Raw genomic sequence first — 25,219 nt, 5'->3', positions numbered from 1 at the left:
TAAGCATCTAAACCATAATTCCCAAAGTCAAAGCAATAAATTAAACTCATTAAACAGCATTCCCAACAGAATTATCCCAAGCCCCTGATCAACTGACTGGGGGAAGAGCCAAGGCTTCAGTGCCTTATAAAGGCCAACAAGGTAAGGGCTATATGGATTCCTGGAGGGATGCTGTCCAAAAGGCAGGTGGTACAACAGAGCAGGCATGTCTTCTGAGTCCAACAATATGACAATATGTTTGATGGAAGACACTTGAAGCTCACCCTTCCTAGTAGATCTGGTGGGCTGAGCAGAAACAATGGGAGACAGGTAGTCCTGCATAGAGTGCAATCCTATGCCATGGAGGGCTTTATAATACTAAACACTAACTATACCTTGTCTATGGAGATTCTCAGTCACCCATGTCATGGTTATCCCAAAGGTGGTTTTTCAAAAGACAACTGGACTTTCTTTGTGTTTGCTTGAAGATGTTTTGCTTCTCAGAAAGTGAAAGTTCTCAGAAATGAAGAAGTTTTGGGATGAGCAATGAAGTGTCTTCTAGCAAAAACAAAGGAAGTCCAGTTGCCTTTTAAAAAAGCACTGTTGGGATTACCTGTACCTTGAATTGCACCCAGCAATCTATTTGTAGCCAGAGCAGCCCATGAACCAGTGGTGCATTGATGCATAATAGGAAATGCCAAAACAAGCAATCAAACAAACAAAACAACCAGGTAGGATCAAACACAGGAAATTTTGGGAGTCAGGGAGGTAGAGCCAAGGTCCTTTCTATATGCAGATTATGTTGTGGTGCCAAAGCTGCCTTGCTTAAATTAGATCAGTGTTTACCTGCTTTGAATGAAATTCAATGAATTTCAAATGTGGCTAGGAGGTCCTTTGCACACCTTAGGGTTGAGTGTCAGTTACGCCTGTTCCTGAATCAAGAGGCTTTGCTCAGAGTGACTCGTGCCTTCTTGGCTTGTTGGTTACATAACTACAACATGCTCTACATGAGGCTTCCCTTGAAAAGCACTTGGAAGCTTCAACTAGTGCAGAATGCAGCTGCTCAAATAGTAGAGAATGCCAGGTCTTTGACATGTGTAACACCATTGCTTGTGAGCTGCATTGGCTGCCAGGGTGCAATTCAATGTCCTGGTTATCACCTTTAAAGCCTTAAATGTCTTGAGGCCAGTGATGGGATTCAGTCGGTTCGCACCACTTTGGCAGAACTGGTAGCTAATTCTTTATTGCCTAGGCCCAGAATGGACTTCCGGAAGTGGCATCCACACAAAGAACTGGTTGTTCACATACTTGAATCCCACTGCTGCTTGAGGCCAAAGTTACCTAAGTGGCTGTCTTCTCCCAATTTCTACCCTTGGTTCAGTAGATTGGATAAGTTATGGGTCACATCAGTCAAGGAATGTCAGCTGGTAAGGACCAGGAAACATGCTTCTCTTCCATAGCCCCTGTCCTTTGAAATAGTCTCTCTTTAGAGATTAGGATGACCCTGATCTTGTTAGCCTTTTGTAAGGCTGTGAAGACTTGATGGGTGCCCAGACCTGGGGCTTTGAGTTTGTTAAGTTAGTAATATTCATAGCAATAGTTCTACTTGGTGATAATGTATATTTATTTTTTATTGATTTTATTGTTTTATGTTTTATGTATTGAGATGGGCATCTATAGAAATCAAATATAAGTACGGTAAATAATATATTTCCCTTGGCAAGCAGTCATCTGACGTGCAACAATTACTAAATCTCATCCTGAACACTAAGGTAAAATCCAAGCCTAAGGATTGCCCTTCTAGAGATGAACATACCCTTTCTCTTTTTTCTCCTTAAGAACGAAGTTCTTATCTAGCTGTCTGGTACATCAGTAAAATCTATCTCCTCCTCTCAGCAAACTCACTAAATCAACATACATTTCCTTTTCAATACATTTATTTTATTGAATAATATTACTCAACACTATTAAAGCACAAAAAGGGAGTTAAAACTGTCAGTCACTGTTTCACATAAAGCAAAATATAAATTTTAATGTCTACCATTTAATTACCTAAACATATCAAGAACCTGAGCATTTGAGGATACCTTCTGGGTAATTCCCTAAGGTTTTACAGCTCACCAATCTCCAAATTTCATAGTAAATCTAGGCTGTGGGAAATTGAATGGGGAAGATTGGACTTTGGTTCAATCCTAGCAAGAATGAGTTGCTGTGGGCTTTAAAACCCTACCCCCCCACCCCCAAAGATTTCCCATCTTTGACTCTTGAGTTTTTCCTTTTTGGCAAAACATGCCCTATAAAGCTTGAATTTGAAGGGACTTTGCTTGCTGTACCAGCAGGTGTCATCCTTTACCTCGGCACTGGGGAACAACACATCTTAACATGAAAGAGTTTTGTGCAGCTCGATCTCTATCTTAAAAAGAAGGCAGGCAACCATTACTTTCTGCTATCCCTCTTGAAGCCAGCCGCCAAGATTCTCAACAACTGTTTATATTGGCTTAGAAAAGGGACAAGAACATTTATTTTACCCAGCACATTTTTCTGTTAAATTAATACAGTACTTGCTGAACTAAGAATTGCCATCTTATGGAATTGAGGAAGCATGCGTTTTCTGTGGTGGTCCCGGCCCCATGAAACGCCCTTGTCCCTTAAGTTTAGCAAGTTCCTACTCTCCTAGCTTCTGAAGAAAACACTTAAGACTTAGGCAAAGCTAAAGCTAAAGGTTTCCTCTGTCCAGTTTCTGACTCTAGGGGCAGGTGCTCATCTCTGTTTCTTAGCCGAGGGAGTCAGCATAGTCTGAAGACATTTCTGTGGTCATGTGGTCAAGCATGACTGTAAGCCGAGGTGCGCAGTATGCTGTTACTTTCCCACCAAAGTGGTACCTTTTTATCTACTCACATTTGTATGCTTTTGAGCTGCTAGGTAGAAAGTGGGGTAAGTAAGGGGAGCTCACCCTGTCGCCAGTGCTGAAGTCTTGAACTCTGGCTGTCAGCTTTACAGCTGACAAGCTCATCAACTCTGAACCATCGGACCTCCTACTTAGGACTTAGTCTTTCCCAGTGCTTTTTTTGTAAAAGAAAAAGGTGCCGGAACTCACACATGTCATACAACCCGCCTTGCCTACCCTACAAGGTTCCATCCAAAAAAGGTGCCGGAACTCCGTTCTGAGCGTTCTATGAGAAAAAAAGCCCTGGTCTTTCCCCAAACTTCTTGGGTAAGGTAAAGATGGATGGGAGGATTTAGTGTGGACTGTGAAAGCTTAACTTTGGTGCCAGGTTTTAATGCTTGTGCTTTTAATAGATATATGCAAAATACATAGCAACAGCAGTAGCATTTAGACTTATATATTGCTCCATAGCACTTTCTAGATAGTTTATAATATGGAAGCATTACTTGCATATTGCCCCCAGCAATCTGTGTCCTCATTTTATCTCGGAAGAATGGAAGGTCGAGTTAACCTCAAGTTCTGTCAGGATCAAACTCCAGGCTGTGGGCAGAGTTTACCTGTAATATTGCACTTTAATCACTACATCACCAGGGCTCAAATGCATATATTATGTTGTTTTGTTTTTGATGTTATTCTAACAATTGGTTGGGAGATGTCTAGAGTTTGATATAAGATGGACAGCTATATAAATAAACAAATAAAATAAACTCTGTTTCAGAGAACCATTAGCTGCATCGACAATTTATCACTAGTTTTGCAATGAGAAGATATCAAAACGATAGCATTTTGATATCTCAGGATGCATAGAACATTGTTGAATATGTTCTGGGACATGTTGGGAAGAAAACAAAACACATGGCATTTCAGAATTAGAACAAACCCTGGAGACCATTTAGCCCAGTCTTACGCTCAGTGCAGGAATTTAACAATTACAGGAATTTATAATTTCAAGAAGCAATTGAGTGAATAATTGGACAATTTCTGATGGATTGCTAAGGTCCTATAGCTAATAAGTGAATACCACTTTTATTATACCGCCACTGAGTATTCTGTTTGACACGAGCTTCATGTAATATTTGACATTAATCCAGATTTTTTTTACTTTTCTATTTTCTATGAAGTCTTCTAAGGCTTCACTTTCAGATAATCAAATGCAGTGGTTCAATGACTTATATATACTGCTCAAAAAAATAAAGGGAACAGAAAATAAGACATCCTACTATTAAATACAGTACATTGTGTTGTTTAAGTGTTCCCTTTTTTTTGAGCAGTATATTTTCTTGGATCTTCCTTTTTCAGTGAGTCTGTGATTTGTGTGCATGTTTAGGTAACATCCATCTATCATCTTTCTATCTGTCTGCATATCTTTCCTTAAACCAGATGGCTCAGTCCATACATGTTGAAACTGAACATTAATTGCCTTTTTTCAATGAGTATATTATCTACATATGAGAAGGAAGGACTCACTGGAGAAGAGCCTAATGCTAGGAAAGATTGAGGGCAATAGAAGAAGGGGACGACAGAGAATGGGGTGGCTGGATGGAGTCACTGAAGCAGTAGGCGTGAGCTTAAATGGACTCCAGAAGATGGTAGAGGACAGGAAGGCCTGGAGGAACATGGTCCATGGGGTCACAATGGGTCATACATGACTTTGCAACTAAGAACAACAACATTATCTACATCTGTTCTTTTCCTTTTTGAGAACTTGAATGCTTTCTATCTTACCTCTCACTTTCTAATGAAGTAAGTTCCTGAATAATGAAGTAAGTTCCTGCTGTCTTTCTACAATTCTGTTTATTAAAATATCTGTTTAAAGTCTTTTAATCTTACTGGCCTTCATGTTCTGTAATTATTCTTGAGCAATTTTACCTTAGCTACTTTTCCCTTGGAATTTTCTTGCCAATCTCCTGCATTATTGTATTTATTCAGCCTACTTGTTTTCAATAATTCCTGATTCTTCCACTTTTCCAACCTTTGCATTAAATCTCCCTTTGTAATATTATATATATTTTCTTGATATGGCATTGAAAATCTCTTGCAGTTTGCCATCAAAGTCCTCAATGTCTTCTATCACTGTATGCCTATTAGGTGCATACTCATGAATAACAATTATTTTAGAGGTATTTGAATTAGCCATGATAACATATGCATAATGATATCATTTCACAAATGGTATGAATTATGTAATTTGTGTGATGACATGACACACATTATTTTCTTATCCTCTAGTCTCCTGAGAATTCCCAGGATAAGCCCTGGATATCTACTAATTCTGATGGATATGATCTTGCCATTTCATGATTATGGATGAATACATATTCATATAAATAGTACAATATATATAAATAGCAATGACTATTTGAAATTATTTGCAACTTCAGTGTTTTATATGGCCTCAACAGTACAGTAATTATCTGATGTTAAAGTAGCTTTTTCCCCCCACCCACCTAAATTTACTAATCCCTAAAACACTCAATACAGTATGATTCATTTCCATTTTGACCATTTCCAGTTTTCATTAAGTAATTCTTTGCACATTCATATTCTAATGGCATGTGTCTTTGTTAAAAAAGGAGTTCCTCTTTTAATACTGACTCTATCAATCACAAGGCTTCTTTGCAGCTCTATCTTTGCTTTCAGATCCACTTACAGAAACTCATTGTTTTTCCTATAGATCGGAGGTGTCAAACTTGCAATGTCACATGATGTGTCGCGACGTATCGTGACTTTTTCCCCATTGCCTGCAATGGGGTGGGCATGGTTTCACCATGACGTGTCTGCCCCACAGGCCGGCAGTTTAATACTCCTGCTATAGATCACACTTGTTTAATACTCCTGCTATAGCATCCACACTTGTTCCAATGCTCCAATCATGTCCATTCAGTTTTTTGAGACAACCGTACAGATGTAGCTTGCCATGTTTTTTTTTTAAATCCCTCTTCCAAAGTGACTTGGCTTCCATCATGTGTGCAGATCCCCACTGTTCTTATGTTGTAGCTTTGCTTTCTCATTTTGATTTTACTGGCAAGGGTGACTCTACAAAGAGCTACAATTTCCTCTTCCTCTTGTTCACAGAGCCAGTATAGCTACTAAATCTTCATACTATACTGTATAAAGAGGGAGCTCTTTTAAACATCATTTAATTTCAATTTAAATTGACAAAAAGCATGTTTCTGATGTTTGCATGGTCTCTGTTTTACAACTGCTACTTGCCTAATGCAAGTACTTTTTAAATACTCAGTTGTTATCTCATTTGTTGTGTCCCAAGAAAAGCTGTTCTTTAAAACATATTATTTTGATGTGTAATTGAATCCTTAGTGATGCATGCATTAAAAGTGAACCAGATTGCCCCCTTTTCCAAACATATTAATCTACACTTTGGGAACTTTCTCTGGGGACTGTATCCATTCATAAAAGCTTCAAAGACTCAGTTTACAAGACTTGCAAGTAAGAGATTTTGTGAGTGCCAAGTCATCTGGCTTTACCATGAATGAATTTCCAGTACAATGCACATGATTTCTTTCCTTTATTTACTTTTAATTATTCTTTTATATAAGTTTCACAAATTCTATGCTGGCTTTCTTATTGTAATAGATCTCCCACTGTCTAACTATTTAAAGTATAACTGAATATTAATTTATTCAGCTTTTATATTACTCAATATGTTGTTTTATCAAGTTTTTTCAATATTCTTGGCTTACCAGAAATCTTTTCCCTTGCTCAGGAACTGGGGAATATAATAATAGCAATCAAGGCAGTTCATTCTGAAAAATGTGAGTCAGAAGAAAGACTCCTATGGCTTCAAAATATTGGAAGTGACTGATAACATAATGCAAAAAGCAGAATAATGCATACAAATGGAAGTTTTAGCCGTGCTGTCAAAGTATAAACTAAATACAGTGTCAGAGGCCTGCACTGAAAACAGCCTGTACGTATGCTTACAGTGATAAATTACTAAATGCACCCCACTAAAGTGTTTTTATGAATAAAGGGATGCGCATTGATTCTTTCTTCTTGGTACCTAATTTTATCCTCCCTCCCTTCTTCTTCCAAACTGACTGTAATTCAGAATGCCAAATGAAGTTATCTTGAATCAAAAAGAGGAGGAGAGTTGAGAAGTGCTCCATTTTAATAAAACACAACAAAATCAACAAATCTAAGGCCAAGACATCAATGTCCACTGGGAATAAAATTGTATTAATAAAACTAAGTTTAGGTCCGAGCTCCAAGAAAAGCTGGTACCAATCTGAAAGTTGAAATTTGAGCCTAGAAATATAGATTTCTATATCAAAATCTCTGAACTAAAATTCACTTAAGATGAGCAGGGATTACTTGAGGGACTGATCAGAAACCATGCCATCTTCCATAATACGAATGAACATTTTCCTTTTTTAAAGATTTATTGTTATCCCAAAGGGTATGACTTTAGGTAAAAAGCAGCTATAATTCACTTAAATACTACCGGGTCGGTTGCCAAATATAGTTAAAAATCTCAATCATTTCCCTCAAGGTAAACATTCATATCCCAGGAACATTACAAAGGCATATGTTGAAAATTTGTTAATAGATCACAATGGTGTTTTATTCCTAGATATAAATTTAACGTTAATTATCTCTATCAACCATATTAAGAAGCAGAAAGGTTGCATATTAGCCACCTGTCATTTTGTGTGACTGGAGGTGTGACTCCTATGTCAAAATACAGATGGATGACTTTGGAACTATTCTGCTTACTTATCTAACATTAGCTGTTTATAATGCAGTTATAATTGCCACCACTGCACTTGCTGTACCACTAGCTGAGGAGCAGTTAATCAGCATGCATTGGGCTCTGCTCTGTTCTCAACTGACTTGCAAAATTCCAGGAAATGTAACTATCAGTTCCCATGAGCCACTTAACCTGTTCCAGCATATGATTGGTTGCCATCCTTTTGGTCCATTTCACTTCCTTCTGACATATTAAGAGATTTAAGGTGCTGGTACTTACCTTTAAAGCCCTACATGGCTTAGGCCCGGGATACTTGCAGGACCGTCTGCTACCGGGGACGACTTCCCATCGCCCAGTGCACTCACACAGAGAGGGCCTCCTCAGGGTGCCATCGGCCAGACAATGTCGGCTGGCGACCCCCAGGGGGAGGGCCTTCTCTGTGGGAGCACCAGCCCTTTGGAACCAGCTTCCCCTTGAGCTTCGGATGGCCCCGGACCTCCGGTCCTTTCGCCGCAACCTCAAAACTTTTCTCTTCCATCAGGCTGACCTGGATTGATGATGGGTTTTTAAATATGTTTTAATTTTTAACTGTAGTTAATTTATTTTGGGGCTGTTATTTAATTCATTTTTTAATTTTTGTATTGTTGTTTTTTATTGTTGTAAGCCGCCCTGAGTCCTTTGGGAGATAGGGCGGCATATAAGTCCCAAAAATAAATAAATAAATAAATAAATAAATAAATAAATAAATAAATAAATAAATAAATAAATAAATAAATAAATAAATAAATATTAACATTCTTTTAAGAGAGGACCTGCATGCAATTTTGGAAATAACATTCCAAATTTAGTATGTTTATGAGAAAGAGGCAAAACAACATTTCTTTATCTGGAGCACTTACTTCTTAGTGTTTTGTGACTATAAGAACTCTAGAGAGGTTACCTGTTTTGGTTTTTTTTAAAATTTATGTTTGCTATACATAAGCACAGAGTATCTGAGGGTGGCACATTTCTATTAATAAGTATCACAAAGCCCCACTCACTTGGGGAACTTATGCTAACCTCTTTTGTCTTCAAGGAAAATGGTTAAGGAAAAACTCTCTGTTTACACAGTTACAATTACTCCCTTGGTAAAAATCAGTCTTCTAACTATCAATTCAAATTAAATGCAGCATTCCCTTCTCTTCCCCTCACCTCCCCCCTTTCTGAGAATAAACCAAACCAAACAAAAAAAAAGAAATCTCCACTTTAGAAATAGAATATAGTCTATTCAATCTGTCTCTTTCACTCTCTTCCTGCAAAGTACTGTACTTCTGTTGTAGCTATTCTTAAGAGTCAATTTTTCTGACTCACAAGCAGAAAGTATACAGAATTCTGAAGAGCATTGTGAAAAGCAAAGCTTGAAAGAACAGTCCCTAAATCTTAATCTATCCTCAGTGAAATATAGACATTCAACATTAGCATGCACATTTCAGAGGAAATTTAAATAAAAGCCTGTTACAAGACATTTGAAAAAGGCATTGTATCAAAAGGTTATTTCCCTCTCCTATTCCAAATTTAGCAGTTGTGAGGCTCTACAAAGCAGGAACGAAAGTTAACAAAAGACCTGGCATTCATAACTACAAATTACAAGTCTGGAACCCTGTTATGAATTTACCAAATGGTTTTGAGTAAACCGATTTCTTTCTACTTCCCGTATATGTGTATCAGAGTGAGAATAATACTACCCTATTTTGCACAAATGTTAAAACCCTTTTCAGTGCAGAGGTTAAGGCACTGGAGAGTATCTAGAAACTGCAATTTCCAGTAGAACCTCAGCCATCATAACCTCAGGAGAGTCATTTTCTCACAATCCAAGCTACTATATATGATTGATATGAAGGACAAAAAATGGGAGGAAATGCTATGTATAAGCACCCTTAGATCTCGAAATTAGATAGATAGATAGATAGATTGACAGACAGATTGATAGACAGATAGACAGATAGATTGATCTACATATTTTTCCAGATTTGTGAAACTCCTCGACCAATGGCCACAATTGAGCCCAAAAGTTCTGTTGCTAAGTGAGGCAGTTGTTAAGTGAATTTTGCCCCATCTTACAACTTCTCTTGTCACAGTTGTTAAGTGAATCATTGCAGCTGTTAAGTTAGTAACACGGTAGTTAAGTGAATCTGGCTTCCCCATTGACTTTGCTTGTCAGAAGGTCACAAAAAGTGATCACGTGACCCTGGGATACTGCAATTGTCATAAATATTGATCTGTTGCCAAGGGTCTGATTTTTGATCACATGATCACGAGGATGCTACAAGGGTCATAAGTGTGACAAACAGTCATAAGTTGTAAGTCAAGGACTACTAATACTATGTCCAGTTATCAAATTGTATGCTGATGCTGTTTTTACATCTGAAATATGAGCATCTAAGTATATACTGTTAGCACCTCTTTAACAAGAAATACAGGCTTTCGGGGCATGAGGGAAAGTGACCAAAGCACTTTTGAATCTTTCCCATAATATTTTGTGATTTAAAAAACCTTCTCAGGGCCACTTAATGCCTATTTACTTATTCACTGCTCTTCAATTTACTGGGGGCTGGCAACAATGTATTAATAGCAGTTTTATGATTCTCAGTAGTCTGATATTTGTGCACAGCAAATAATACATAACAGAAAAAACAGTAGTACAAAACAAACACCAGTGGTGGCAGAATTACATTCTCTTCCAGCTTATTAACACAAGCATAGAATTACGTATCAGTGGGGTACTTTTCAAAAAGTTGCTGAAAATAGAACTGCATCTTTTCTTCCCTTTGCTACTTTCATTCACTCAACCGATCCCCAACATTAACCACTATTCTTTGAATGATGTCCCTGGTAAAATGGCAGAATTCTTGTTCGCTGAAAAGCTGGCCAATTAAGAGATAAATAAGAGCTATGGTAACCTTTTAAAGTTTTTCACCATGGGCACTGAAATACAGAGAAGGAACAAATGGGATCCAAATATTTATTATTTTTCTAAATGCTTAAATTAATTGAGCCTTTATATAGAGCCAGGCAAATGTCTGAGAAGATGGATGAAAATTTGTCATTTTCTTCTCTTAAAGAAAAGAATGGCAAATGCTGCATGAGTGACCTGACAATACGTGGCTGCAGTCAAATCCAATGGAAGAAGCTAACCTACTGCCAGCGTAGAAGAATTACACTTTTATCTGGCAGTTTTCACTATGTTTCACTCCCCGCTCCCTCACAAACCGATTAGAAGATGACTTTTGATCATCTTCACTTTTGCTGCTGTCAGTATGCTGAGTACAGGCAAATACCTATAAAAGATACAGAAAGTCCTCGACTTATGACCCCACAATGGAGCCCAACTTTTCTGTTGTTAAGTCAGACATTTGTTAACTGAGTTTTGCCCCATTTTGCGAACTTTCTTGACACAATTGTTAAGCATAAATTAGTAACACGGTCGTTAAGTGAATCTGGATTCCCCACTGATTTTGTTTGCTGAAAGGTTGCAAAAGGTGATCACCTGACCTTGCCACACAGCAACAGTCATAAGAATGAGCCAGTTGCCAAGCATCTGAATTTTGATTACGTGATTACGGGGATGCTACAAAGGTCATAGATGTGAAAAAATTGGTCACAGGTCACTTTTTTCAGTGCCATTGTAACTTTGAACGCTCACTAAATGAACTGCTGTAAGTTGAGGACTACCTGTAATCAATTCTGCTTCCAGACAATTAGTCAAGAGAAATCAGAAAGAGGGACTCAGCAGCTTTGGTACCCGACATTTCTTTGCTTCCACTCCATGCTACTCAGGTTAAAAAGAAAAGATTGTAGGTGTACTTCTCTTCTCGTTTTTTGCTAGACGTTATAGGCATCTGCCTGCCATTTTCACAATCTGTTTGTTGTGATATTGGAAGGATACCATGGCAGCACATCCCTACAGCTACTGACAGGAAGATTGGATTCATTAATAAGGTTGTCTGTATTCTTCCCTGGTGTAGTTAGTTTTCAGGATTTGACAAGCAAGAACTTCAAGAATTGGAAGTTGCAAAGTTGGAAAGCACAGTGAATCAAAAGCAAGAAAAAAAAAACATAAGGACAAAGATCCCAAAGATGCTTTTTCGCAAGGCAACTGGGCTTTCTTGTCTTTCTTTGAAGACGTTTCTCTTCCCATCCAAGAAGCTTCTTCAGAATTTCCCAGAAGTAAAAAAATAAAATAAAAAATAAATTAAAAAATGCTAGGAATATTTACTATATGAGGTTGCAAAAATCTGCAGGAACAATAGATGGCAGCAAAGTGTCTTCCTTGGATTTTTTTTTTTATTTTTTTTTGCAGCTCAGACTTGGTATGTTAACATTTCGCTCTGGTTTCCGGTAAGTCAGAAAAACTCAAATTCAGCCTTCAAAAGTAACAATACCCGGTGGATAGGTAGGTCAAGAGCCAAACTGGGAACAGCACAAAAAGTATGCATTGATTTGCTTGCAAATCCATCTCTTTTCTATATGTGGAATGATAAGTAATGGTCATCATCTGGTGCTACGCCAAAGGCAATAACCTGATTCTTATGAACTAATTGAAACTCACACATAATGACGGCATCCAAAGTTGACAATATAAACACAGTGTTCAGATTCTTCAGATGAACTACCATTACATTTGCTGTACTCTGCCTAATGGATCATGGATTAATATAAGCAGATGTTTCATTATCCATTGCTTTGCTGATGAAGACATAACTCTTCCTTTCCTTAAATGTAAAACAAATGATTTTACTCCATTTACTGCCTCAGAATTCACATCCAACGTGATCTCTGGCTTTAAAACGTAGGCATTATATTATATAATACATGGGGGTTAGTTGGAAATGTGATCTAGAGCAGGGCTTTTCAACCTTTTCACCCATTGTACCACTTTTAGGATAAGGCAATATCTGAGTACCACCAGTCGCCCAGCAAGGTGTCAAAAACTTGACCAAAAAAAGAAAAAAAAAAACAATTCGCTTATGACGGCACTGAAAAAGTGACTTATGACCATTTTTCACATCTATGACTGTTGCAGCATCCCCAGGGTCATGTGATTTACATTCAGATGTTTGGCAACCAATTCATATTTATGATGGTCACATTGTTCCAGGGTCATGTGATCACCTTTTGCAACCTTGTGACAAGCACTTAACCACCATGTTACTAATTTAATCTCTCTCCCTCTCTCTTTCTCTCTCCCTCTCTCTATTTTTTTCTCTCTCTCTCCCTCCCTTTCTTTCTCTCTCCTTTCTCTCTCTTTCTTTCTCCTTCTCCCTCCTTCTCCCTCTTTCCCTCTGTCTATTTCTCTCCCTTTCTCCCATTGTCCCTTCCTTCCTTCTTTCCTTCCTTTCTTCCCTCCCTCTTTGTCCTTTCCACCTTCCCTCCCTCCCATTGTCATTTCCTTCCTTCCTTCCTTCCTTCCTTCCTTCCTTCCTTCCTTCCTTCCTTCCTTCCTTCCTTCCTTCCTTCCTTCCTTCCTTCCTTCCTTCCTTCCTTCCTTCTCCATTTTTACCAAGAAACCTGATGCCCACTTAACTTTTTATGAAACACCTGAGGAAAGTTAGGGAAGATCTATCAACGATACTCAGTGGTTGCTAGCTCATTTAATAAGCTTTATTCCAGCAACAGAAACACCTCGCATTCGCTCGCAGTCGATCCATGCATGCCAACAATGCTGCTGTGGACCGCCCTTCACACGGGATGGAAGACACGCCAAAGCGCCCTTCGCCCCGCTGCCTTCTGCAGATTCAGCCGGAGTCCCGGGTGGGGGGGGAGATCCAGGGCTGAGGCACACTCGGGGAAGCACACGGCAGCAAATCACAATCAGCTGCTCTTGGGGGACAAAGGCACAAAGCTGGCCAAACAGGGCTCAGAGCGGTTGACTGTCCCGGACCACAGCTGCGCTTCCACCATTCCCAAGGCAGCCCACACAGGCAGAGTGCAGCACAGGGAAGACGCACCAAAGCTTGTCCCAGAGCCTCCCACTGCTGGAAGCCTGCAGTGGTGACATAACGGGGCTTTCAAAAAGTGGGGCGGGTGGCAGTGGCTGCTCACGGCGCCGCCCAAAAGCAAACAGGGCAAAAGCAAGCAGGCGGAGCCTCCTGCTGCTGGAAATCTGCTTGCAAAACGTGGGGTGGCCGGCAGCAGCTACTCATGGCGCTGCCCAAAAGCAAGCAAGGCAAGGCCGTTATCAAGCCCCGGGCATGACAGTCAACCAGGTGTGTGTGTGGAGGAATCCGTGCAGCAACCCAGCTACCTGGCCTGCCAGCCACTCATTGCTCTGCCAATCAGCTGGGAGGCTGAGACTCCGGAGGAATCCGTGCAGCAAACCAGCTGATCGGCAGAGCAATGAGTGGCTGGCTTTGGTGCGTCTTCCCTGTGCTGCGCTCTGTCAGTGGCTCAAATCCAGAGTCTCAGCCTCCCAGCTGATGGGTGGAGCAACGAGCGGTTGGCAGGCCAGGTAGCTGGGTTGCTGCATGGATTCCCCTCCCCCCCACAACTGGTTGATTGTCAAGCCCAGGGCTTCATAGCGGCCTTGCCCTGCTTGCTCTTGCCCGGTGCCATGAGCAGCTACTGCTGCCTGCCCTGCTTTTTGCAAGCAGGCTTCCGGCAGCAGAGGCTCCGGGATGATCTTTGGTACATCTTCCCCGTGGTGCGCTCTGTTGGTGGCTCAAATGCAGAGTCTCAGCCTCCCAGCTGATCGGCAGAGCAATGAGCAGCTGGCAGGCCAGGTAGCTGGGTTGCTGCATGGATCCCCCCCAACCCAGTTGATTGTCGAGCCCTGGACTCGACAGCCACTCCTGCTCAAAAGGCAGGGTTCGGTGGCTGGCAAGGTGCTCGTGTGGGGCTCTCCTGGGGGTGGCAGGCTGAACGGGGACCGGCCTTGCCCTCTCCACGCTAGAGCAGCACCCACGGAGGCGGCCAAGGGCATCCAGGGCAAGGCCGCTCCTGCTCAAAAGGCAGGGTTCAGTGGCTGGCGAGGCGCTCGTGCGGGGCTCTCCCAGGGCTGGTGGACAATGGGGGAGGAGTGGGCCGATCGCCTTACTGGTACCTGGGACTCCGACGTGCCTTCCCGGCCATGTGTGCCCCAAAGAAGTGCCAATCAGAAGTCAATCCGGTTGCTGCACAACAAGTCCCTGGGGAGGGTGGGGTCTTGCTCTGCGCCTGCGCACGCCGTCTGTAGGGTTTCTGCAGGCCGCTGCCAAGCAGCATGCTTTCCAGCAGCAAGTGATCTGGGAAGCAGCAGAGCGTGGAGGTTGGGGGTGGGGAGGAGGCAGTGGGGGGGAGGCGGGGGAGGCAGGTGACTCTGCGTACCACCAGCCAGGTGCTCGTGTACCACTAGTGGTATGCGTACCACCGGTTGAAAAGCCATGATCTAGAGAAATGAGACAAGAGGAAAATTTCTACTTACATTCTACCAACTCTTTTGTACTGAACAAAGTGAAATAAAGGTTGGGTGTAATGGTCACTGCAAGAGACAGAAAGGAAATTGAGAGCAAAATGACAGTCGGTCCTAATCAGGCTGATGAACCACATGAGATAACTGCTGATGGATATCTATACTTTCTAATATCCCCTTCAAGTCAGAATAACAGAGTTGGAAGGGACCTTGGAGGTCTTCTAGTCCAGCTCCCTGCTCAGGCAGGAAACCCTATACCATTTCAGACAAATGGTTGTCTGATCTCTCCTTTAAAAGTTCCAATTTCTGGAGGCAGGTTGTTCCACTGATTAATTGTTCTAACTTCTGGGAAATTTCTCCTTAGTTCTAGGTTGCTTCTCTCTTTGATTAGTTTCCATCCGTTGCTTCTCGCCCTGCCTTCAAGTGCTTTAGACAATAGCTTGACTCCCTCTTCTTTGTGGCAACCCCTGAGATATTGGAACACTGCTACCGTGTTTCCCTGAAAATAAAACCTGGTATTATTATTATTATTATTATTATTATTATTATTATTATTATTATTATTATTATTATTATTATTATTATTATTATTATTATTTTATTATTTTGCCTCCAAGAGAGACACCAGGTCTTATTTTTTTTTGGGGGGGTGTCTTTTCCACTCATCTCACAGCAGCGGTACTGACACCCCGCCTAGCCTGTCCATTTATTCTGCAGCCGAAAAAGCAGCTTCATTCTGAAAAGCACCTTTCAGAAGACGAGCCCTAAACAGTTTACGTGTAAGGTGTATATGTGCACCCAGACTATCACGAACATAAATTCGTCTCAAAGTGTCCCAACACCTAGCAGCAGACTCCTCACCATGAATATAGACAAGCTGCTGGTCATTCAGTGTTAGTCCAATTATGCAAAGAGCTCTTTCGTTATCTTGGTTAAATTTAGCTATCTTCTTTGCATCTTCCTCATCTGCTGGATCCCGAGCAGTCACATCTGGTGGATTATTAACTACAGCCCATAGTCCTTCCTTGTGCAGGAGCAAGCAACATTTCGTGAACCAGGAAACGTAGTTTGTTCCATCTAACCGGGTTATCCAGGAGATACTTGTTGACTGTTCATGTGCCATTTTCAGTTGAACAGATAACACAAACTCAGCTGTCTTAATATGGTACTGCGTACACTAGCTCTCAGTACGTCACTGGGCCCATAACCAATGATAAGGATGTGCAGAGTACCTCTTGAGCTAAAAAGAGCTTGCACAGAAAAAGAGGATACTGAGAGTAGTCAAGTTTACGCAGCAACCACACAGATACACTGAGGTGTGTAAAAAAAGTTTTACTTGTGGAATAATACAATAGCACAGTCCAAGAAAAAGCAGTCCAGGTCACACACGAGTAAAGAGATGATAGCAAATAACATTAGTCCAAGGATTATCCAATACAGAGTCTTCTTACCAGTCCGTAAGTGAAAACACAGTTCTTCAGGTTTAGCAAACAGTAGCAAACCCACAAACCACAATAATCAGCAAGTAACAGCAAACGTAACAGAGAGAATAACAGAAAGAAGCTATGTCTCTAGCTCCCTTATGGCCATTGGAAAAACAGCGTTGGCCAATCATCAGACATTTAAAGTGATACAATACAGTTTCTATTACAACAATACAATCATAGTTTATATATATTGCCAACCCAACCAGTTAGGCCATAGTCATCTACCTAACAGGGGTTATAGTTTTCCAAATTTTAAGAGTCCAGCTTTAGTGGATAAAAATATTGGAACTTGTTGTCTGACAACACTTGGAGAGTATGTGATAGAGAAAGTCTGCTTGGCATATAGTGAGTCAATTATGAGAGAGAGAAATCTATGAGAAAGAAAAGCAGACATGGCCATTAAAGAAAGGAGGAGTAAGAGTAGGAAATAACGATGCATTTGCTCAGGTGGGCAATATGTATAGTCAGTGTTTGCTACTAAGCTAGCTATGTATCATAATCCTGAAGAAATACAAAAAACATGCATGTACAGATGCTCAGAATGTGCTTCCACATTATTCATTAAACTGTGCACAGAGGCAGAAGATGCAAAGGAGTCCCTTTAGAGAAAAGTTAATGGCAAACACCAGCTCAGTGAATTATTCTGATCTCTTTAAGACTTTCCAAATGAGTCACAAAATCCTTCCGGCATTTCTCTTCTCTTCCCCAATCGAACAGTTAGGCTAATTTGTATTAGGCTTAATGTGTTTCTTACCCTGAAATGCCAACGGTTTGTAAAATCAACCTCAAAATTTGTCCAAGCAAAGTATTTCTCCAGTGTAATTTGTTTTATTAATGATTACCTCCAGTTTCACATCTCTTTCTATTATCTTAATGGAATTTACAAATGGCCTAATGAAGTTTAAGTAATCTTCAAACCAAAAAAGCTGCAGTTCCCCCTTGGAGAAGAAAGGAAACCATAACTTCCCTAGCTGGGTTACTATATGAACATAAAGACATCCCCAAATTAAATTAAGATAATGATGCTGGGTAAAATGGCTTTTTAGCTCCAGAGTTATCTGATCCTATTAAAATTAAGACTGCAATCCCATACTCACTCACCCAATCTTATTTCTGCCAAGCTCTGTAAGCAGAATATGCAAACAATAAACATTTTAAAGCCAAGCAGAAGGCAAACTAATGCTTTTCTGTAGTAGTTTATGAATTAAAATTGAGTGAGTAAAATTGTGGGAAGAAAATATTTCATTGCCATTTTGCCTATTCCATTAAGTACATTTTTGCCAATAATAATTTGCCAATTTCTTTTTTTTAATTTGTCATAAGTGGTAAGAGCTGTGGTGGTGCAATGGTTAGAAGGCAGTATTGCAGGCTAACTCTGCCCACAGCCAGGAGTTCAAACCTGACTGGCTCAAGGTTGATTTAACTTTCCACCCTTCTGAGGTTGGTAAAATGAGGACCCAGATTGTTGAGGGCAATATGTTGATATTGTAAACTGCTCACAGATACTGAAAAGCACTATAGGGTGATATATAAGTCAAAGTGCTATTGCTATATGTTTGGTCAGAAACAGTCAATGTTTGGTCCAAGATCATTGTGGGAAACACACACTTAACCTTCTCATGTCTCCTCGGAGGGTCTGTGGGCCTACAGTAACATAACATAATATAACATGATGTGACATGACGTGACATGACATGACATAAAATAGGTTGCTCTGAAATTTCAGGTGTCCGTCACTGTTCTAGCTCCATGTTCCATTCTATCTCCTTCTTTCAATTCTGCTCCTTTCTTTCTGAACATTCTCACTGTAATGTATTTGGTTTTCTCTTACTAAAGTGTACCACGTGGGGTTAATTGCTGGAAGGTTGCTTAAGCAGGGAAGCTGGCTAATGGCTCCCAACTCCTCAGACAACCCGTCTCCAGCGCTGTCATTGGCTGCTTCTAGGGCGGCAATAGGTTTGCTTTAAGCTCTGTTTCCCAGTTCAGTTCCTGTAAGCAAATAAAGAATGATGCTTGCTGAACTCACTCGCCTCCTCTCTTCAATCAAGCACAGAACCCAGTATATAACACTCACCATCTAGTTTTTGCATTATCTTCACTTTCCTTAACTTTCAGCTTTTGTATTTAACCTTCACCCATACCAGAAAGAAAGTTCCCTTTCTTAATCTAAGCTTTTCCCACAAACACTCAAGATGCTATGTCATGGTCACCTAGTGATGTCCAATATTACATGACGGCAGACTCCCTGTATTTCACAGAACAAAGCCTGCCTTTCATTCTCTTATCTTAAGAAAGGGGCGGCGGGGGGGGGGGAACATGACTCACTGATGCATTTTAAACAGATCTCCTTCACATGAAAGAATTTGAAATATTGAAGTGAATGTTTGCTAATTCCAGTGAGGAAAAAAATATATTTTTGCTGCTACTTAGCATTCAGAGGCAGCGATTCAGCTTCCTCATCAGAGAGGCAAAGGATGATTTGAAAAACCCACACGAGAGCAGTCATGGAAAACGGTGCCAAGGGAGCTATGAAAACCCTCTCTCATAAGAACGCTTCCTATTGATGCATCTGCTTGCTAGAAACTGCTTTCCACTTTATAATCAGTAAGATTCCTTACTGGCCCTTTCTGCAACTATGGCCCTTGGTCTCTTAAGGCTCAGTTTTCAATACTGATCATCTAATTATTTTCTAATTATGCTAACAACTCTCATCTTTAGTCTCTTCCAGCTCTAGAGTTCTCTCAAACATCTGCTCATCCAGAGATTCATCCCAATATTAAATCAGCCACTACACTAATGTACCTGGATGCAAATCCAATTTTTTGGATAAAAATTTGCATTCTACACTGATTTCCAAATGTATAGAAAGATTATATATATGTATTTTATGACTAGTGCATTCATGGCTAAATTATAGGAAAAATATGAATGATGAACAGGAAAAGATAGAATCCATGATGCATGTTGCTTTGACTATAAAATGCTATATGCTTTGAAGATGCTACTTCTCCATATACTTGCACAGTAATATATACCATATGTAAATATTCCACTGGAATTCTCTTTAATTTGTCACCCTCTATGATCAATCAATTTTTTTGCATTTGCCTAGAGAATTTCCCACTAAAAGGTTAATTCTGGATCAGATAAAATTGTGAATATGTACAGCCTGCATTACAATAAGAAAACTCTAGAATAGGTCACTGCATTTTTCTTAAATAAATACAGTTCAGCTAGAAAATGAAGAACAAAGGACCAAACTGGATAATATAGTATATATATTATATGTAAAATACATATATTTCATGAAGGCAGAAGATATGAGGGGAAAAAAAGAGCAAGGCCATTAAGAAAATTACTGTATCTTGCTTTCTGTGTATTTTTGCAGATATAAATTACATGAAAGCAAAGGGCTATTAAACAGGCTGAAAGTGCTAAACTTAATAAATATGGCCCAGTTTCAGTACAAGAAATCCCTTTTGCTGTTTTTAATTCATTTCTGTAGATAATAATGTTAATAAAGTCACATAAAATACTTCCTTGTTTAACAGAATAGTCTGAGAAACACCTAAACATTCAGTACAATAACAGGACATATACAGCTACATTCCGCACTATGCAGTGACTTGTAACACAGACTACAATCTTAATATAATAAAAAAATGATGGCTGCTTAGCATGAGATCTCATGCTGAAGCTGCTGTTGCAGAACGTATTTTTAATGGCAGTTTAGAAAGAGCCATGAGACAATGCAACAATTTATTCAAGAGCATGATTTACACCTCTAAGAGAGATAAGTAAAGCTATGGTTTGACATTCCAGATGTTCAGGTTTAGTCAGTGGTGGGCTTCAGCTGGTTCACACCACTTCGGCAGAAACGGTAGCTAATTTTTTGTTGCCCAGGCCCAGAATGGACTTCTGCAAGCAGTATCCACACAGAGAACTGGTTGTTCACATATTTTAATCCCAGCACTGGGCTTAATTCTGCTTTTTTGTGCCTACTCATCCTTCCAATTTGCTGTTGTTTATTTACTGCAGGCACGGCCCATACAAAAGCAGTATTCAAAAAGGCTAAACATATCACATGTCATGCCATATATAAACACTGGCCCAATTAAAATGATAAGAATATTTATGATGTACATTTAGAAAATGTAAACAACACAAGAATGGATTACTTAGTTCCACATTCCCTATTTTTGAAATGACTGTTCTCCAGATTTTAGGCTTCTGTTATGTATGTCACTTTACAGTAGAATCTGACTAATGTATTAATTCCATAGATCAACCCTGCAATCCAAACCCACTAGAAATTGGTCTCTTACATGTTTTTCCAGTATTGCCAAAAATTAGCAACAGACGTGATGTTACCTTTACTGTTATTCTCCATGATATAGATGTACTGGCTTCCAGTGATAGAACAATAGCACTAACTATTTCAACAGCACCATGTCAACTACATATGCTAAAGCAAGATTTGTAAATTCAATTTATTCAACTATATAAATTCTTTTTCCAGATTGCAGAGAAGTAACAAACTATCCTTTGTCCATTCACATATACTGCCAATACATGGTCACTATTTTTATTCACGGAAACCTATATTCACTCTTATAGAAACCTATATTCACAATCTATATGCATCTCTTTTGTATAAACATTGGCCCTTGATAGAGCTTTTTTTCTTTCACTTTTCCAGAAAGCACATTTACATGACTACAATTTTGAATCACTGTTTCAAATAGGCACTTGATACTTTTGGGGCAGGGCCCAAGATCTTTCTGATCAGGCTAGCCATTGCTGATATCCACTTAATCTTTGACAAGAAAAGGTTTCTCAAAGTTAGTAAAATACAGTAACAATATTAAGATCTGGATGAGGCAAGATCTATGTTTCAAGTTTCCTATGTTCATGCCAGAAATTATAAGCCAACTAGTCAAAGTATTTGAGCACCTATAAAATCTTCAGTACTTGTAGGGTATGGTCCAAAAAGTAAAGATGACACATTCATGATGGCGCAATCAGAACTCTGCCTCTTTTTTAATCTAACCTGATAATCCAGAGGTTCTCAACTTTTTCTTCACCACAGACTCTCTTTAAATACCTTTTGTGGCTGTGGACAATGGTCACAGACCCCCAAGACTTGATTTAAATCATAACATTTCTTCAAGCCTTTGCAGACTCTATGTGATGATATCGCTGCTCCCCAAGGTCCATGGACCACAGGTCAAGAACCACTGTCATAATCATCTCTACTGAAACAGCTGTTCATATACTATGTGTTATAGCTCTTTATCATTGTCTTCTGACCAAACTCAAACATGTTTTTTTTTTAATTCCAGCAAAAAATTGATGATTCCCAGTCTTACCCCCAATCAAAATCAGTGCAATTATGTTGAACTACTTTACGGTCAACTACAATATAAACCATCCTCTGCTTTATTGTTCTTATGGAGCATCATAATTATGCTCCAATCCATTCAGGTATAAGGTGATATACTTTCTGACACAAACAAAACCAAAAGTCTTACGACAACTTTGGTATTCTTCTAACAAAATTACCTTTGTGAGAAGACATCTCTGTAGGGGCTTCCATGTTGAAGAGCTATTCCATATCCTCGATCTGCAATAGTATTTCCAACAGTGTAGAAGGAACAATCTGGGTCATTCAGAGCGACATATTCCAAAACTGCTGCATCCCAAACAAAGGCGTAATTTCCATATTTGACCTGAAACCACAAAAGAAAATATGATCCAATTTTGCTATGAATGTTTTGAAAAAAAAGAAAGAAACAAACACCAGCTATGAACATAAACAATACCCTTTACAGGCTATTTGAAAGAGTAGGAGGTTTTATAACATCGTTTTCAGTGAAATGAAAATGAAAAATCTCCCAGCCAGAAACCTGTTTCATTTATAGGGCACCTTCTTTCATTAAACTTAAGTAGCCAACTGTAAAGGAAGAGTTAGGCCATGGGTGTCAAACTCGCTGCATCACGTGATGTGTTGTAACATATTGTGACTTTTTTTGCATTGCTGGAGCTGGGGTGGATGCGGCTTCCACATGATGCAACTGGCCTGCGGGCCAGCAGTTAACACCCTTGAGTTAGGCTATCACAATTCATGCAATAATATGGTTCCTGATACTGATTCAGAAGATACAATTAATGCTGGATAACAATGGCCAGGTTATTAACTGGCTCGTCAACTATATTACTACACTGGTTGCTTCTTTGCAACTAAACCAGATTCAAAGTCCAACATACAGTATTATAACACAAAATTCTAAACAACTCAGTTACACCAGCCTCCAAGCTCTTACAGTCTTCATGGAGGTGATCACTTGGGATGATCAAAGAAAATGTTAATTGAAGTGGCACAGATTCTATCAATGATCTCTTCTTGGCTAGCATTCCAGTCCTAACGGTTGCTTTTTTACCAATTCCCATTGCTAGTTTTCATGGCTTCCTTTTATTCTTTGACATTGTTTTATAACCTCACTGTAAAATGCTTACAGAAGACCAATCGATAATAACTAGAAACCATATATATATATATATATATATATATATATATATATATATATATATATATATATATATATATATATATATATGTTTAAGTATTTGTCAAGGCTTTTTGAGTGGACCTTGCTAATTAACTCTTTCATTCCTGTTTTGGCCCGACTCAGGGCTTATCCACAGGACATAGTCAACTTGTATATATATATATATGGACACTGTGGCTCAGTGGGTTAGGACGCTGAGCTTGTTGATCTGAAGGTTGGCAGTTTGGCGGGTCAAATCCCGAGTGCCGCATAACAGAGTGAGCGCCTGCTACTTGTCCCAGGTTCTGCTAACCTAGCAGTTCGAAAGCACATAAAAATGCAAGTAGAAAAATAGGGATCACTATGGTGGGAAGGTAACAGCGTTCCGTGTGCCTTTGGCATCTAGTCATGCCAGCCACATGACCATGGAGACGTCCTCAGACAAGTGCTGACTCTTCAGCTTTGAAATGGAGATGAGCACCGGCCCCTAGAGTTGGAAACGACTAGCACGCATGTGCGGGGGAAACTTTACCTTTACATTCACACACACACACATACACACACACACACACACACACACATGGTGTGGGAAAAATGTTCCATCTAGGTACTGACAGATTTAGATCTCTGGGTCACAATAGGTGACAGGATGTAACTAATCTTGACTGATCTAAGCAGCTCTGAACACGATTAATTCTTTTGTGAGAGATCCCCAGGAAATTCCAGGATTGTAGATTAGATTGGAAGATCTAAGGACATCCTAGGGAAAGATGTAAGGAAATCCCTTTCATAGTTTTGCCAAGCAAGTAACATGGACATAAGAAGGAAACTTTTATTCAAAGGAGAATTCATTCATTTATTCTACATCTTCATCAAGATGCTATGTCCTCTACTTGAAGACTTTAGGTTGCTTATAAGAAGCAACTATTAATGGGCTTCTCAACTTCCAATACTTCCAAGTATGTACTGTGTTCCAGTATTTGAGAGGTATTCCAGTATTTGAAGAAGTACATATTCCAGTATTTGAGTGGCTGCCGCAAAGAAGAGGGGGGTCAACTTATTTCCAAAGCACCAGAGGGCAGGATAAGAAACAATGGATGGAAACTAATCAAGGAGAAGCAACCTGGAATTAAGGAGAAACTTCCTAACAGTGAAGACAATTAATCAGTGGAATAGCTTGCCATCAGAAGTTTCTGTTGTTAAGCAAGACAGTTGTTAAGTGAGCTTTGCTCCATTTTACCACCTTGGTAGCAATAGTTGTAAAGCTAGTAATACAGTAATTAAATGAATCTGGCTTCCCCATTGAATTAGAAAGTCAGAAAGTCACAAATGGTGATCACATAACCCTGGGTATTTGTAGTAATCCTCTTCTTCCAGACCTTCAGTTCTCACTATTTTTCCAACTAAGAGTAGCACATTTGGCCAGTCCAAACACCATTGCAATGTCTTGGCTGTATATATGGATAGTGTTGAGCAGGAATTCTATTTCAGATTGTGTTTTTATATGCAGTTTCAAATTATCCATGTAAAGGAGTAGGGTAGCATGGAAGATTTTTTTTTGGATGTTTGATAGCCATGGCCTGACTTATTCAGTCCTGTTACCTGTTATTTCTGGGTACTTGATTATCCAATCATGTGGCAAGGAATTGAGTGCCTTTTTGTAATCCATCCATGCTACATTCAAGTTGGTCTTCTTTCTCTTCAGTTTTCCAGAATCATGTCAATTATGAGCTGATTTTTTTTGTTCCTCTGCTGTTTGGGCAGCATCCTTTCTTCTCAAGTGGAAAAAGCTTGTTTTCACCTAAATGCTGTTGGACTGCATCTAAGTGTTCCAATATCTCAGGGGCCGCCACAAAGAAAAGAGGGTCAACTATTCTCCAAAGCAACCTGAAGGCAAGACAAGAAGCAATGGATAAAAACTAATCAAAGAGAGAACCAACCTAGAAGTAAGGAAAAATTTCCTCACAGTTAAAGCAATTAATCAGTGGAACTGCCTCCAGAAGCTGTAGGTGCTCTAACGCTGGAAATTTTTAAGAAGGGATTGGACAGCCATTTATCTGAAATGTTATAGGGTTTCCTACTTGAACAGGGTGTTGGACTAGAACAGACATGTGAAACTTGCAA

General features: G+C 39.6%; 1 protein-coding gene across 2 annotated transcripts in view; it reads right to left on the bottom strand.

Moving 5' to 3' along the window:
• GRID2 (glutamate ionotropic receptor delta type subunit 2) overlaps positions 1 to 25,219 on the bottom strand; it is a 1,115,417-nt gene that overhangs the window by 115,992 nt on the left and 974,206 nt on the right. For both annotated transcript variants that reach the window (XM_081332056.1, XM_081332057.1), the window contains exon 14: positions 22,110 to 22,276. In XM_081332056.1, coding sequence (XP_081188182.1) covers positions 22,110 to 22,276 — 167 coding nt within the window. The remainder of the gene's footprint in view (positions 1 to 22,109; positions 22,277 to 25,219) is intronic.

Source organism: Vipera berus (genome assembly GCF_964194415.1).
Source record: "Vipera berus genome assembly, chromosome: 7".
Lineage (NCBI taxonomy): Eukaryota > Metazoa > Chordata > Lepidosauria > Squamata > Viperidae > Vipera > Vipera berus.
Note: the sequence above shows the minus strand (reverse complement) of the source record. Positions and strands in the feature narration are given on the sequence as shown.